Source organism: Cotesia glomerata, linkage group LG3 (assembly GCF_020080835.1).
Source record: "Cotesia glomerata isolate CgM1 linkage group LG3, MPM_Cglom_v2.3, whole genome shotgun sequence".
NCBI lineage: Eukaryota > Metazoa > Arthropoda > Insecta > Hymenoptera > Braconidae > Cotesia > Cotesia glomerata.
In genome coordinates this window covers 1,534,239-1,551,057 of record NC_058160.1, presented here as the reverse complement: position 1 = coordinate 1,551,057, position 16,819 = coordinate 1,534,239, and the positions used below count along the sequence as shown (strand labels likewise).

The window sequence follows — 16,819 nt, the reverse complement described above, 5'->3', positions numbered from 1 at the left end:
TAACAAATTTATTGTAAAGTATTTATGCATTGCCGGTTTTAATATTCTAAGGATATTTTAGTTTTATATCCTTTCTAGTAACCTCGTAACGATTTCACAATTTTATTTTTTTTATGGGTGTTTTAACACGTTTAGAGGGAAGGAAAATTAATTGAAGAGAAAAATTCGATAATTTATTTGTTTTATTGAGTTATAGTTGTGATGATGTAATTATTTTTATTATTTCACTAAAACACTTATTTGGTTTTGTTTAAAAAAAAAATTAATCAAGTTTTTTCTCTTAATTGAAATTAAAGTTTTGATTAAAAAAATTTTTTCTGTTAGAAAAGATTGAAATTTTCTTAAATTTTTAAAGAAAAAAATTTTTTTAACAAGTTTAATAATAAAGATCAAACATGTGCATTAATATAATATTTTAAATATTTATTTTCAGAAGATTGATAAACAAAATGCTTACTATAAAAATTTTTAATTAATTTATTTCATTATTTTTGAAAAGAATCTTTGAATTTTCTTCTTGGTAATTTTTAAATTTTATATTAAGAGTGAAATTTTAGATTCAATAAAATAGTAAGATTTTTCTTTTCTTAAAATTTAATTTAATAATAATAATAATTACAATAATAATAATAATCAAAGCTCTTGTTTTTTTTCCAAGAAAATTATTATTCAAAAATATTAATAAAAATTCAAGTAAAAAATTTAAATTATAAATTTAATATTGGAGATAAAATAAAATTGTAAGAAAATTTATCCATGGGCAATTTTACCTTGTAATGGAAGGTAATAATCATTAAAGATGATTAAGCGTGAGAAAAATTAGCAAATTAAGGATTAAACATTTTTTACGCAAAAAATTAACTGTTAAAATTTCAAAAAATAAAAAAAAAGTTATAATTTTTATTTTGAAGCAAAAAAAAATTTCACTTAAATTTTGAACATTTATGTAACATAAAAATAATATTAAAAATTTGTCACGAGCAGTTTTCTTCTAATAAAAAAAATATCTTCCCTTAAACAAAGAAGAAATGAATTAAAATGATTAATAGTAAATACCCTAAAAATTTGCCATGTCCTTCCAGAAAAAAAGTAAAAGTTGTCCTTTCGAAAAGTAACTTGCTTTGTGAAAAAATTCCGGGCAGCATTAAAGACACAATCCATTAAAAATTTCTTTACATCCATATTTATATAACACAAAGTGGTAAAAAAAATCTAAGAATGCTTAAGGATCTTTATTTCTTTCTCCTCTTACACACACATATTTATAAATTTTACCAAACATCAGGCTCCTATATACATATAAACATATATAAAGAAGTATATACATGAATATCAAAGCATCGGTGAGTGTTTGAGGCCTACAAGGAAACCCTTCTACGAGATCGGCGCCGTGGCGCCTTCGAGGTCTCCAACGGCATCCCATTGGAATATAATCTTGGCCCACACCAGTTTTAAGCTTCCATTCACCACTCGCCAAGGTATCATCTCCAAAAAAAATAATTCATACAATAAAAATAAAACTTTAAATCATTTGATCTTCAATGTTTTTAATTTTCAATTCCGCCTCTACTTTTCTCAAAAATCTTTTAGCTTTAACTGATGGAATTTGAATAATAGCCAAAAATATATATTTTATATCGGTTGATGTTGATTTTATAAATATATAAGTCTACATCTTCATCTTTATTTGTATTTATACGCACAACAAAAATAATCCATTAGTGCTATCGAGTTTTATTTTCAAGTGGAGTCCATCAGCATCTACTACCACTCGTAAGATAGATCGTCATTGTGGATCAATAAACCCATAGATCCTTTAGCTTTCTACACTGGAATACACTGACAAACCCTCGTTTGACAACTTCCATTTAATTCGATACATACATTTTATTTTCCAGCCATTATTGATAGATCCATTCCTTTTCTTTATTTCACTTGTACAGAAAGTTGTTAATTTTAATGATCGTTTGCTTTTCAACCCACACTTTTGCGCTGTAAACAATTTAAGGAGTGTTTTTCTATTGGTTTAATCCTTCTGAAGTGAAATTCACTCCGAAAATTTTATTTTTATTATTGATAAAAAAAAGTCCGCAAAGTGAATTCTGGATTTTTTTAAATAAAAATAAAAAATAAATTTATTTGTTTAAAAATTACAAAATTCGTACTTAAAAATTTTAAAATTAATATGCACAGTAAAAAATTTTGCGTCAAAAAATTTGGGTTAAATATTTAACAGATTTTTAGTGATTTAGTGATTTAAGAGAATTAACATAAAAAACATAAAATTTACACATAAAAGTGTTAAATATTTTTCTCACCTCCGGGCGGAAAGCGTCAATTTTCCTCCCGCTGCGCTAAACGAAAATGCCGCTTTCCGCCTCCGTCGAGGAGAAAAATAGTATACACACCATGGGCAGTAAATAAGAAAGCCTCAGATCACATGTTTATTGACCTCGGCTTCGCCTCGGACAACAATTACATGTGATCTGAGACATTTCTTATTTTACTGCCCTAGATGTGTAATATACTATGAAGGGTTAAATATTTAACACAAAATTTTTTGACACATTAATCCAAAATTTTTTACTGTGTTACGTTTTTTTTAAGTTTGTTAAAACAAATAAATATTAATAATTTAAAAAAATGTATCAATATTTTTTTTTTTTAATTTTTACAAGTAAAATTTTTTCTTTAATAATAATATTTTATTTTTTAAGAAATTCTAAAAATTGCCGGATAAAAATTAATTTCAGTAACATTTAAGTAATTAATTTCATTTAATTAAATGCAACCATGTAAATAATTTATTATTTTTAATTTTTTACGTTACAATTTATTAAAAAACGAAAAAATAAAATAATTTTTATGAAAATTTAGTTCAATATTCAAAAGTCAAATTTTTTGGAAAAATATGTTTGATATTTACTTTTTGAATTCTTTATTAGTAATTTAGCAAATAAAAATTGTTAAAAAAATCTTTACTCGAATTTTTTTCAGATTAAAGTTCATTTTCACTCTTCAAAAAAACTCCAGATTTACTTCCTAGGAGGAGTGTTTTATTTCTTCACTCCAGAGTATTTTAAATGACGGGAGTAAAAATTCACTCCCAATTTTTAACATTGTATAAAACAACTATAAAATAACTTGATCTCTTGTCTTCAATAAATTGCAAATCGAAAAAAAATTTGCAATCACTATTTTCATCAGAATTGATACTATTGAGAATTATCAATTGATATTGAAGAAAGAATTTTTTTTTTCTGATCCGATTTACGAACTTTTTTTTATGATGATCAAGTCATAATTATGAAGTATATCTAGCAGATGTATTGAAGATCTGGATAGTAGTTAGTAGTTACGTTCCCACAGCAACAGTTGGGTAGTTTATTGCGACAATGACGACATTTTCCAGGGTGACTCGAGTGGCGCCAAAACCAGGAGTGTCTTTGGCGCCGACGAGTCCCAGATCCCGGTTGTACTTTATAGTAATGTATGTATAATATACTGAACGATACATGTTGGCTCAATACCCCGAATTTTACCCAAACTACGCATTTTTTGAGAACACGCGAAAGATATTGAAGTAAATAAAGAAAATGCATGGTTGACTATCAAGAGATTCAAAATTGCGAGTGACAATCGTTTTTAATGACATTTTTATCTTGCACGTCTGGCTGATCTTGTCTTTTATTTACTTGAGATGCATAAAAATTTTTTATTGCGAAAAAGTCGATTACATTCGTTGTAAAATTGTTAGGCAAAGTGTAAAGTTATTCTGAAAAACCTTCAATTTTTATTTTTTTATTTATCATTGGTAAAAAATTGAATGAAGCTAAAAAATTGAGACATATAACAGATAAAATATTGATGTTCAATTTTTAATTGTATTTTTTATTATACAAAAAAATTTTTTTATTTAACCAAGCAAATTATTATTACAGCTTTTGTAATAATAATTTATAAATTATTTAATATAAATATAATGTAACGTTTATGTAAAAAATGTTTTGTAATATTAACACAAGTAGTGTATAAAAATAACACTATAGTGTGTTAAAAAAATTGTCTGTACACAGAAAAAAAAATTTACTTGAATCAAGTAAATAATTTTGAAGAATTTCATCTTCTTGACTTAAGTAGAAAACTTCTTAAACTACACGGAGAAAAAAATTTTGCTATAGGAACTCTATAGTAGTTACTTAGTTGTAAAAAGTTCCAGTAGGTTAACGTACCTATTCTTATAGTAACAATACCGTTTAGCTCCTGCAACTCTACATCGTTGAGCTCTGAGAGCTAAACGTTATTTACCTCTCACAACTCTACAGGATCGTTCTGAGACTATAACAAATTTTTAGAAGTCTGCTTATTAATTTTTTTTTACGATTTAGCATTGATAATTTAATAAATACATGCGGCAGAATGAATTTATATTGCCAACAATAATTGTATATGACAAATAAGAATAGTATTATAATAGAAATAAAATAATAATAGAACTTATATTACAAATAAAAATTATTTGTAAAATAAAAATTGGGTCGTCACAAAATTATCTTATTTTCTTAATTATATCAATAAATATTGGACACAAAATCACTACCGTATATGCACAAGAAAAGATAAATAAACGAAAACAAATTTTATCTTGTGTTAAATGGGGTCTTTTTAATGTATTCCGATAACTTATCACTTATCACAATATATATTCAATTAATAAATTAAATTAACAGTCACTGCAAATGAACCTTGGAAAACTATAAATACAAAACTGTTCTAACGAAATTCAATTTGACAAAAAAAAAAAAATCTATTTCCTTAAATAAATAAATTGGGAACTTAATTGTCCTCATATATTTTTAATAATATGGATTAGTAACAAAATAATTCTGTTTGTCATTTTAGAAGGTTATGAAATATGTCAGCGCACTCGACTACTGCGCAACGTAGAGCGCCCCCAACTATACCATTTGGCTCTGAGAACAATCCCGTAGAGCTCTGAGAGCTCAACCCGGTTGAAAATCTCCAATAAGATCCCATAAAAAGCGACAAAAGCCACTTAGAAACCAATAAAATTTATGAGTTTCTAAGTGGATTTTGTCGCTTTTGATGGGATCCTATTGGAAATTTTAAACAGGGAACAACATTGAGTTATTAGAACTAAATAACATTTTGTTACTGTAACTCTACAACCCTAGTAGAAATAATCGAGTTTTCACTGGATATAAACCAGTAACTGGCCAGTGATATCGAGTAAAAACTTGAAATCGCGCCACCTACAACTAAGTCATAAACATTAGTTACACCGACAGTGTATCTTTAATAGTCTGTGTATGTTTGTTTATTTTTTTTGTTAACCTGTACGCATCATTATTGTAATTATTATTAAAAAAACAGTATAAATCAATCAAAATTAGTGTTTATTAACGTGTAAATAATTTCCAGTATATATTTCAAAATTGATGCAGTGAAAAAAAATGACACAATATATAAACTGCGACTGTGGGCATTAAAAACAAATCTCCAATTCAAAATAATTATTTTCTTATTCTATTGTTAGATTTATTATTAGTCTATCAGACTAATGATGTTATCTATTTTATAATGTACACATAAATGAAACTTTTTTATATCATATCGTTTATTAAACATTATTTTGAATTTATTTGACAATTTATTTGACAGTTTCACTAAAGCCGCCATAATGTTTTGTTAGATCTCTAGTAAAACTGGCCAGTTACTAGACAGAAACTGGACATTACACTGGCCAGTTACTGGTTTAAGTCTAGTAAAACTGGCCAGTTACTGGCTAAAAACTTGATTTCATTTCTACTAGGGAACGAACAGTAAACTGTGTATAGTTGTGGTAACTCTACAGTTACGTTACCAGAACGAAATTTTTTTTTCCGTGTAAGAAATTTTTCTTGGTTTATGTAAATTTTATTTAATTCAAGAATTTTTCATCTTGATTCAAGACAATGAAACTCTTCAAAATTATTTTCTTGGTTCAAGAATTTTTCTCTTGATTCAAGTTAATTTTTTTTTCAGTGTAGACAGAGTATGCATAAAAATTTTACACATTAAAATGTTGGAGTGACGAAAAAAATTTTAAATTCAAACGCAATTACATAAAATTTTTTACTGTGTATATATGCAGTGTGTGCACTTTTTATAATTTGGTATGTACACATTTAATTGTGGTAATATCTTTGCTTGTAAATGTTTATAAAAAATTTAAATATTTATGGTTTAATGATAATTAAATAAATAAATAAATAAAATATTCATAATTTGATTAGTTAACTACGAAACAATAATAAAAAAAAATAAAATTATTGAGCTAGATTTTTTTTAGAATCATAAATTGAGAATGATCCGTGATAAATTTAAATGATTTATTATTTAGAAAAAAATTGGCATAGGCTCATAAAAGCTCATTTTTCCGACTTAAGGGTTGCTAAATTTTTTTTTTATAAATCAATAATATTTTACTGGCATAAAACTTATGAATCAGCGAGAGATCATTTAATAATTAATTTTATTGCATTTAATTTTTTTTATTAACGACCCAACAGTCAGAAGGCCAATGAGAGGGTCCCAAAAAATAGTTTATTTCATTAAAAACTTTGATAATTCTTAATTTAAAACTTTAAATTACCCAACACCTCATATTTACAAATATATAGTTCAGCAGAAAATTAGGTGCAAATATTTAATTCATTACAGACCGGTAAATCAAAATATTGTTAATGGTTCTCATTATAAAAATGAAAAAAACCTGATTAATGCTCACCGATCGAGACCATTAGAAAAATTTTATCACCAACGGAGATTGTTATCTTGAAGAAAGCAACAATTATGTCTGTAAAATGCATCACAGTCTGTGGTGAACAGGTATATGCATATATATAAATACGTAACTATAAAATGTAGCATAATAACAAAAAAATGAGTCGGTAAATGTACGGGTACGATATTTATTAGGTCATTATATTAGTAAGTTAATATAATATGCTATAAGTTGTAAGTAGCATAGGAAACTAAGTCATCGATTATACGGCAACACATATGTACAAGTAATATATTAGTAACATAAATGTATAATACCGGAGTTGTTTTAAGCTTGTCGCAGGTGGGACACACGATAAAACCTGCACTACTGGATTAGAGAAATCATATTATATTTTTAATCTTTGATATACCAATAAATTGGGCCGCGGGGTCAACTGAGAACTTTTTTTTTTTTTATTCAGATAACCGTAGTCTTTTTAACAAGTGTTCAGTGCGTGTTAAACATATTCGAATGATTTTTATTTTGTTTTTTTTTTTTATTAATGAATTAATGTACTTATGTTTTAGGGGTAAGTTAAATAATAATTATAACGGCTAGTAGATTTAATGAAACAATAAAAAATGTAATATAGATTGCTAATTTTTGATGAACAATTTTTTTTTATCTTAAATTAATTTGAAGGAAAAGTTTCATTTTTTTTTTACATTAAATTTTCAGCAAACATTTACAGATTTATATAAAAAAAATTTAATTTTTTTCTATCTTAATATTGGTGAGGTAATTTAAAAATTTTTTGGGGAATCACTTGTTGGGAAGTAGCCGACTATTATATTAATAAGAAAATTGATTTGATTTAAAAGAAGAATTTTAAACCAAATAAATAATTTTAAATAATTTAATCATTTTGGATCAAGCAGAAAAATTATTGAATTAAGTGTAATTTTTTTTTTAATTTATACACTGAATTAAAGCTTCGATGATTAAAATTTATTTAATAATGATTTTATCAATAATTTAATACAAATTGATATTCCGAAAATTTTAGAATTTTAAAGTTTCTTATTGAAATTTTAGAGCTTAAAATTTTATTTTAATGTTTGAAAAATTTTATCAATTTATTTTTCAAGTTTTAAAGCAGGTGGAAATTATAAAATTAAAAGAATGAAAATCTTCGCCAAGTAAAGAATTTTTTATTCAAAAAAATATTTAAATTAATTTTCAAAGTGAAATTAAATAAAGATTTCTAAATAAAAAAATTTTTGGTTAAAAAAAAATGAAATAAAAATATACAGAAGAAGGAATTATCAAAAGTTTCAAAATTTTTTTATTTTACTGTAACAATTTATTCGCTTTAGATTTCTTCTCATAAAAAAATTAATCTGATTTAAAAAGCTAAAATTCTGAAAAGTTAATAATAATTTTAAAAGTTTTATCATCTTGAATCGAGGAAAAATTCTAGAATCAAAAGATAGATAGACATTTATTTTTTTATGCCAAGGCTATAATGGCCGGATGGCAAATACAAAATTACATATTTAATAATATACAGTACAAATAACGATATACATTATTAACTTAACTACTTATTTTAATATTGATTAATTCAGTTTTAATTTTTTATTTGTAAATTTAGATTTTGATTTAACTGAGAAGATAACTTAAAATAACGTCATAGTTTACTTACAAAATTCAAACAACAATACCCTACTTTGTTGTTAACAATTTATATTTTTCGATTATTTCATACAATTTTCTAATAATCTTAAATCTTAAATGATGAACAACTATCATTATATCTTATAATGACTTACTGAATATTAGCGTACAATAACTTAAATATCTAATTTAAACAACTAGTCAAATAATCTATTTTTAAATGCTTCAAGACTAGTTGCATTTATCATTTCATTTGGTAATCCCCTACGAAAAAAATTTATAATTAGAATATAAAAAAAATATATTTCATTTTATACACAAAATATATGTGAAATATATTTGAATTATATTCAAAATATACTTGCATATATTTCAAGTATATTTCAAATATAAGCAAATTATAATCGGTTTACTGAACTTTTGGCTGTTTTTGGTATATGAGAAATATATTTCAAATAAAAGTAAAATATATTATTAATATATTTATTTTATATGATAAATATAAGTTATGAAATATAATCGGAACATATAAGAAACATACTTACTGTGTATGAAAAATACAAGCTGCAAAATATATTCAAAATATATCAGAATTATAATTTTTTTATATGAAAAGTATAATAAAAATATACGGAAATTATAGTTAGAATATATGCGTCATGAGTCGTGCACTTGATAACATATTCATTTAAATAAACATTAGTTCTGATCAGTTTCTGGTGCATCCGAAAATTTCAGACATTTAAAATTTTAATACATATTTCAAATATATAATTTTCGTATATTTTTTATATAAACAAATTATAATTCGAATATATTTTGCAGCTTATATTTTTAATATACAGTGAGTTTATTTCTTATATATTCTGATTATATTTCATTACTTACATTTATCATATAAAATAAATATATTAATAATATATTCAACTTTTATTCGAAATATATTTCTCATATACACTGATAGAAGGATTTATTTGTATTAAATAATATTTGTTAATAGCTAACAAATCATTTATTAGAGACCATTTTTTAATATTAAATAAATATTTCTTAGTATTTAAAATGATTTGTTGGTATTTAATAAATCTGATATTCATTTATTAAATATTAATAAATCTTTTTAAATACTAAGAAATATTTGTTAAGGACTAACAAATGGCTTCAAATAAATGATTTGTTAAATATTAACAAATCTTTTTAACTATAAACAAATCCTTCTATCAGTGTACCAAAACGGCCAAAAGTTCAGTAAGCCGAATATAATTTGCTTACATTTGAAATATACTTGAAATATATGCAAGTATATTTTGAATATAGTTCAAATATGTTTCAAATATATTTTGTGTATAAAATGAAATATATTTTTTTTATATTCTAATTATAAGTTTTTTTCGTGGGGGATTCTTCCCAGAGACGAATTGCAGTAACAACAAAAGATCAATTTCTTGTTTCAAAAATTCTTTTTATTTTCGTCCCTTAAGAAGGGTTTATATTTTTTCTCTCTCTCGCTCTCTATTGGACAAACGAGAGTATCTCTGTCATACTTGTACAACTTATGGAATCTTAAAACGGATTTTATGCATAAATAAATGAAAATTTTCCAAAAAAGCGCTTCGCTCTTTGATGGATAATTTAATTATCTATCGAAGAGCGAAGCGTTTTTTTCAAAATTTTATCTTATTTATGACCCGAGTCAAAATTCGAGTTCCGTTTTAACCGTAATTTTTTCCCATCTCAATTTTACGGTCAAAACAGACTTGGCGCTGTATTGATAGCTAATTTAAACTGAGCCTGGTTTCACCGTAACTAGTGGAGTTTTGTCCCATTCTACCACAATTACGGTCAAACCAGGCTTGAAATAATGATAATAATAATAATAATAATAATAATAATAATAATAATAATAATAATTAATAATAAATTAAATTTTTAAATTCTTAGGGGTCCGGGTTCAAATCAATTGAAATCCCATTTATTTATTTTTTTTTGTTTTAATCACTGCAATAATAATTATTATTATGAATAATAATTATTATTGTTATAAGAAATAAGTAATAGTAATTAATAATAATTGTCATTAACATAAAAATTTGTAATTAACAATTATTACAATTACTACTATCAAAATCGTTTATGAGCATAAAAAAATATATAAATTAATTTTGTAATAAAAAAAACAAAAATGGATGATTTCCCAAATTTGAGTCTTTTTTTTACGAACAGGGGTTATTTATTGTCCAGTTTATACATATTAAGGAGTAAGGAGATAGGAGGAAAGGATTACTTATGGTAACTTAACCTAATACGCTTCGTAAATAAATAAAAATCGCTTTGCCCTAACCGAGAACCGAACTTGGAACCTATCGCTCGTCAAGATTTACGCGCTACCCGCATCGCTACTTGCCGATTGGTAAAAGGCGAATCTCAGTAGTCTCATAAGCTTTTTAAAAGACGCGTCTTGAAATGACTAAGTTCTGAGTGGAATCTGAAAAAGAACTTTACGGAGAAATTAAATGAATAGTAATAATTATATTTATAGACATTCAAAATTGAAATTTAGTTACCCATTCTCAATTATTAATCTTATACTTCTATTTTCAATTGTAAGATTCGGTAATTGCTTATTTTCACGGGGTGTGAAATCAACATGATTAGATTATTTTCTACTTAATAGATATTTTTTTTTTTTTTAGAATAAATCTAAAATAGAAAAATTTTTCAAAATTTTTTTCAAAAATGTTAATTTTGGGATAAGAAAAATTATGAAACATTTCAATTTTTTAACTAAAAACAAGTTATGAAAAATTTCAAATTTTGGGTTAAAAAAAAGTTTTAGCAAAATATCGAAAAATCGATAATTAAAAAAATTTTTTTTTTCTACTTGTAAAATATTTTTTTTATCAGAGTAAATCTAAAATAGAAAAATTTTTTTTAATTTTTGAAAAATTTCAATTTTAGAGTAAAAAAAATATGAAAAACGTCAGTTGTTGGATTAAAAAAAAACTATGAAAAAATATCAAAAAATTAATTACTTTTAAAAAATGTGAAATTAAACAATTACCTGCGATTCTTATATATTTTAAAACTTTTTTCAGTGAAAATATGTGAACTAAGCTGAATTTAGAAAAGAATAATATTTTTTTTCCAAAATTCAAATTTTTGAAAGAAAAACCCTTCTCTGAGATTATTATTGTTATTATTATTATTATTATTAAATTTTTAATTTTTAAATGTCAACTTTTCATGTTTTTTATTAATTTAAATTTTCGCGCCTAAGAACTACAAGATGGCAAGAGAAATAATAATAATCAACAAGATGACAAATATAGTAATAATATTTATAATGATAATATTATACTCCTGGAAATTTTTACGGTCAAAACAGACCTGCGTACGCCTGTTTTAACCGTACTTATTCTCCGATACCGTCTTGTACGGTCAAAACAGACTCGATTTTTAGCGGCATATTAGACTTCAAAGAGTTGGGACATTTTTACGGTCAAAACGGGACTCGAATTTTGACTCGGGGAGCAAAACTCGTTTGAAAATCAACCATCAACCGCTCTTAAAATAAGCTAATTTTTGAATCAAAGCGCCATATGATAATTTTCTGCTACTGCATAAAAATGATTGACAGCTAATTATTCTCATTAGAAGATAACCTTATCAAAGAATGCTCAAGATAGAAAAGCTTCGCCCTTAGTGCGTCATTTCCTTCAACTTCTCAATACAAAAATGAACCGTGACATCAATCTCAATAGCTTTTAGCGGGCTATTTGATCCTTACAAATACAAACTGCTGTAGCATAGCTCAGCTCCGGTGACATTCTTCAGCGGCGATACATATTAACAATAAAAATAAATATTTTAACGAGGGAATTTAAATTTGTAACATTAGGCCAGTAACCCTGTTTTACAAACAGAGATAATGTAATTGAGGTTTTGATGTTGGAGATGAAAAATAAAAGACTTAAAGTAAAGGGGAGAAGAGTAAAAAGAATGGGTTTTGGTCCCGCCTACATGCGGCTGGCATTTGTGCCCGCGATGGCTGCTATCGCGTATCTTTAATTCACGGCAAAGCAAAAATCTACCGGATAGTATTGGAGGTGGAGACGGCTCTGCGTTCTTCGTCTTCCCAGCTGAGTAGTCGAGTCTTACATTAGTTTGAGTGTACATATATATGTCCTCATCCTCATCCTTATTCTCGTCCTTTTATCTTCTTCCTCGCTCGCTTTTTCATTATTATACAGCCGCTCGGTAACTTTGTCTCGAGACTCCTTTTTCACTTATTTCCGTCTCTTTCTTTGTATCAAGCCTCCCCCTATAGTCCCGGTTAGGTATTCTCTCCCCAATGTCGCAATAAATAACATTGGGGTGCATTTGGATTGGTCGAACGCCAACACCATGGCGGTCTTTAGTCTCCGAGACGGGATATTCTCTTCTTGGTAAACTTCAGGTCACGATTCTCCACTGAAGGATAAGCTACGAGTTTAACTCTTTATTTATATCCTTTTTAAGTCTATAAAAATCTGCATATTAAGATCACATTAATTCCATAAATAATACAGACAATAACTTGATTTTTTTGTTTGATTAATTTTTACGGTAATTATTCGCAGAAAAAACAATTTAACTCGGAAAATAAATGGGTAGGAAAATTTTTAAGAACAAATTTCAAGCTCTACAATTTTCATCCATAGAAATTTTAAGAATATTAATTTAGTTCCGAGTTATTAAACAATATTAAATAATTCAAAATTTTAATTATTTTTTTAAAGTGAAACTTCTTTATCGACGTATGAGAGAAATTTTATAGCAATGTAAAAAAAAATCGTCACGATTTTCGGTTACGCGCCATGTTTTTTTTTATCAAAGTTTAGTATAGCGACGTAAAGAATAAATCTAGTAATAGTATATTACACACCTAGGGAAGTAAAGTAAGAAATGTCTCAGATCACATGTAATTGTTGGCCGAGGCGAAGCCGAGGTCAACAAACATGTGATCTGAGGCTTTCTTATTTACTTCCCGTGGAGTGTATACTATTTTTTTGCTCGACGAAGGCAGGAAGCGGCAATTTCGTTTAGCGCAGCGGGCCGAAAGTTGACGCTTTCTGCCGTCGAGCAAAACATTATTAATTCTAAAATCAATTAAAAAAACAAATTAAATAATAATTTAAAAATAAAACAAAACATAATTAGAAAATAAAAATATGTATACGTACATCTTTTTTAATTATTCCTTTCTAATGATTTATTTATTGATTTTGAATTCTATAAAATCATTGCATGTCTACAAGATTCACTGTCATCATATAATTGTATTACTTTAAATAGATAATTCCAATTATTTACTTATAACTTGTGTAATTGAGTAATTTATTAAATATCTGCTTTGAATTATTTTTACTAAGTTATCACATGAAATATCAATATTAAAGTTCGTTATATAATTTTTGTAAACTGATTAACTAATTTTTAGATTAAATAATCGCATAGTCTAAATAATGACAACAATGGTAATTACCATGCGATCATAATTGATGAAATACAATAATTATAATAAGAGCAATGATAAAATGAATTATTCATATTATTTGTATGCAAGGCTATAATACTAAAATAGCTTTAATTTAATACGGAAAAAATTTTTTTTCTTAAGCCTTATCTAGCCAATTTCTGTGAAGTTGTAAATAGTAGAAAAATGACATGTCATAAAGAAGTTTCACTTTTTACCTGTGTACTCTGATACATACACATATTTCTTTTTTCACTCCTTTTATGAAGTACATTTTTATCATGGTAAACTTTCAAGCTTTATTTAGACACACACATTGATAATAAATTTAATTTTATTCAAGAGAAAAAATTTTGAACCAAGAACTTCATTTTTAATAATTCGATGGTTCTAATTAAAACAGAAAATTCCTTGAATGAAGAAATTTTTAGTACCAAAAGAATATTTTATTTGATTCAAGAATTTTTTTTCTTAGTTCAAGACAATTAAATAAAGTTCTTCAAAATTATCCCGTGTAAAAAAAATCGTCTTAAAAATGTCTTAAAAATGTCGTTTGTTTAAGATCTTAAGCGTGATACAATCCAAGACTATTTTAAGACTTTTTTAAGACGCTAAAAAAAATTCCAAGAGCAGATTTTTGAAATTTGGTTCTCCAATTTGTTATGAAAATTAATTTAAGACTTTTTTAAGACGCTAAAAAAAATTCCAAGAGCAGATTTTTGAAATTTGGTTTCCAAATTTCCTATAAAAATTAATTTTTAGACATTTTTTAGACGATTTTACAAGTTTTTAACTGCAAAATTTTTGAGTAAGCTCTTTTCAAATTGAATTTGAAATTATTGAAAAATTATTATCCGACAATTTTAGGACTTTTTTAAGACACTTCTTCTTAATGTTCCGGAGCTCTATCGCTATGAGTTCACCTTAAAATAGTTTTTAAAAATTTCTTTAAGACTTTTTTAAAACAGAGTATTAACAAAAAACATTAACGAAATAAAAAATAACAAATTAAAATTTTTATCAAAAAAATAAAGATTATTTTCAAAATTCAATTTCTTATCGGATGACCTGATTATTAATATTTTTACCACAAGTTCTAAGGTTTTTCTCAGCAAATTTACACAGGAATTTCACAAAAGCTTCCGTTACAATGTAACATAGTAATGGTTACTATTCTACATAAGAATAAGATCTAATCTTTTTTCTCCTTGTAATATCAACAATAATTTGCTAAATATTAGATGTTAGACTTTAAAATTTACTATAAAAATAATTAAACCTTCAATTAAAATTCCAGCAAATGATGTGGTAGCATTTCGGGAGGATAATGTTCCACGGGAGCGGAAGTGGTGGTTACGGCGCCGGAACCGACTACCAAACCCAGTCCCAACAGCAACAGCAGCAGCAACAACAACAGCAACAACAACAGCAGCAGCATACCCAGCAATTACAAGCTCCCGTGTACGTGCCATCATCTAGGCCAGCTATTCCAGCAGCCACGGCGCAGTATCACTCGTTTCCGGGTTCTGCTTCACCCGCATGGTACAAACCAACACACACAATATGACATACAACATAAACCCTTCATTTATGATAAGCGATAACTTTCTCTACAATAATAGTAAATAAATAAAAAAATAAAAATACATACTTCTAACGATAACTGATAAACGATAATTATTATTGCGATAAGTAGTTCATTTAACAACTAAATAAGACACGCATTTAGTATTTTTTTTTTGCAAATTATTCGACTGAGAGAAAATAAATTTATACAAATTAATAATCAACAATTTATTGATTTATTAAAATCACTCAAGTAAATTTTAATCTATTAAATTAATAGTATATAAATTTTTAATACAAAATTTTTTACTAAAAATTAGGATTAAAAAAAAAAAATAATAATTCGATACATTATAATCTAAAATAAAATAACTTAAGTAAATTTTAATTAATTAAATTAATAATAGGTCACTACAATTAATTGAATCTAATGAGTAATACATAATAGTTGGATCATTATGAAAAATAGTCGGATGATAAATAATTTTTATCAACAGGGAGAAAACAACTTCATGGCAGCATGGAGTAGATAGTTACGCTCATCATGCACTGACAGGACACACGGGTGGGTCAGCGGCAAGTATGGGTGCTCATAGTACTCACGGTCACCCACACGCGGCGCATCCTCACACCGGGCATCCGCATTCTACTCTTACGTCGCCATTTTATGCACAGAACGTCGCCATGATGTCGTCCTGGAGAGCTTACGATAGCGCTGGCTTTCAACGGGCTTCTCCTTACGGTAAATTGAAACTTTTGTTTTAGACTACATATAAATTTCCTGTCATTTAAAAAATTTTCTGCTTTCTTAAAAGAAATCAGTGGAATTTCACTGGTGAATCAGTGGATTTAACTGATTGAATCAGGGAACAAAATATCTGCGCCCTGGTATGTCCACTGGTTAAATCAGTCAAATCCACTGATTTATTTTAAGAGAGTGAGTGCACGGGAAAAAGAAAACTTGAAAAATTACAGGATAAAATGTAAAATCGGTCCCGTCGTAATCAAAACTAGAAAAATTACAGTTTGAAATAACATTTTTCTAAATTCAATTTTTAATTCAATATTCAGAGCTTTCAATGTAAAAATTACTCTCTAAAATAAAATTAGTGAAATTTTCACTAATTCAGGTAGTGAAAATTTTTTCACTGTAAAATTAGTGATTTTACTAGATTAATCAGTCGAGTTTTCACTACCTCAATTAGTAATTTTAAATTTCACTGATTCAAAAGTCTTTTTTATCAATTAGCAGTTACTTTGTCACTAATTCTACTAGTGGTTTTAGAATTCAC

The 16,819-nt window shown here is 26.3% G+C and overlaps 1 protein-coding gene across 3 annotated transcripts in view; it reads left to right on the top strand.

The window, feature by feature from the left end:
- Window positions 1-16,819, top strand: part of LOC123261171 (GATA-binding factor A-like) — a 69,175-nt gene that overhangs the window by 47,532 nt on the left and 4,824 nt on the right. For all 3 annotated transcript variants that reach the window (XM_044722687.1, XM_044722686.1, XM_044722685.1), the window contains 2 exons: window positions 15,259-15,503; window positions 16,025-16,269. In XM_044722687.1, coding sequence (XP_044578622.1) covers window positions 15,289-15,503; window positions 16,025-16,269 — 460 coding nt within the window. In that variant the 5' untranslated portion in view covers window positions 15,259-15,288. The remainder of the gene's footprint in view (window positions 1-15,258; window positions 15,504-16,024; window positions 16,270-16,819) is intronic.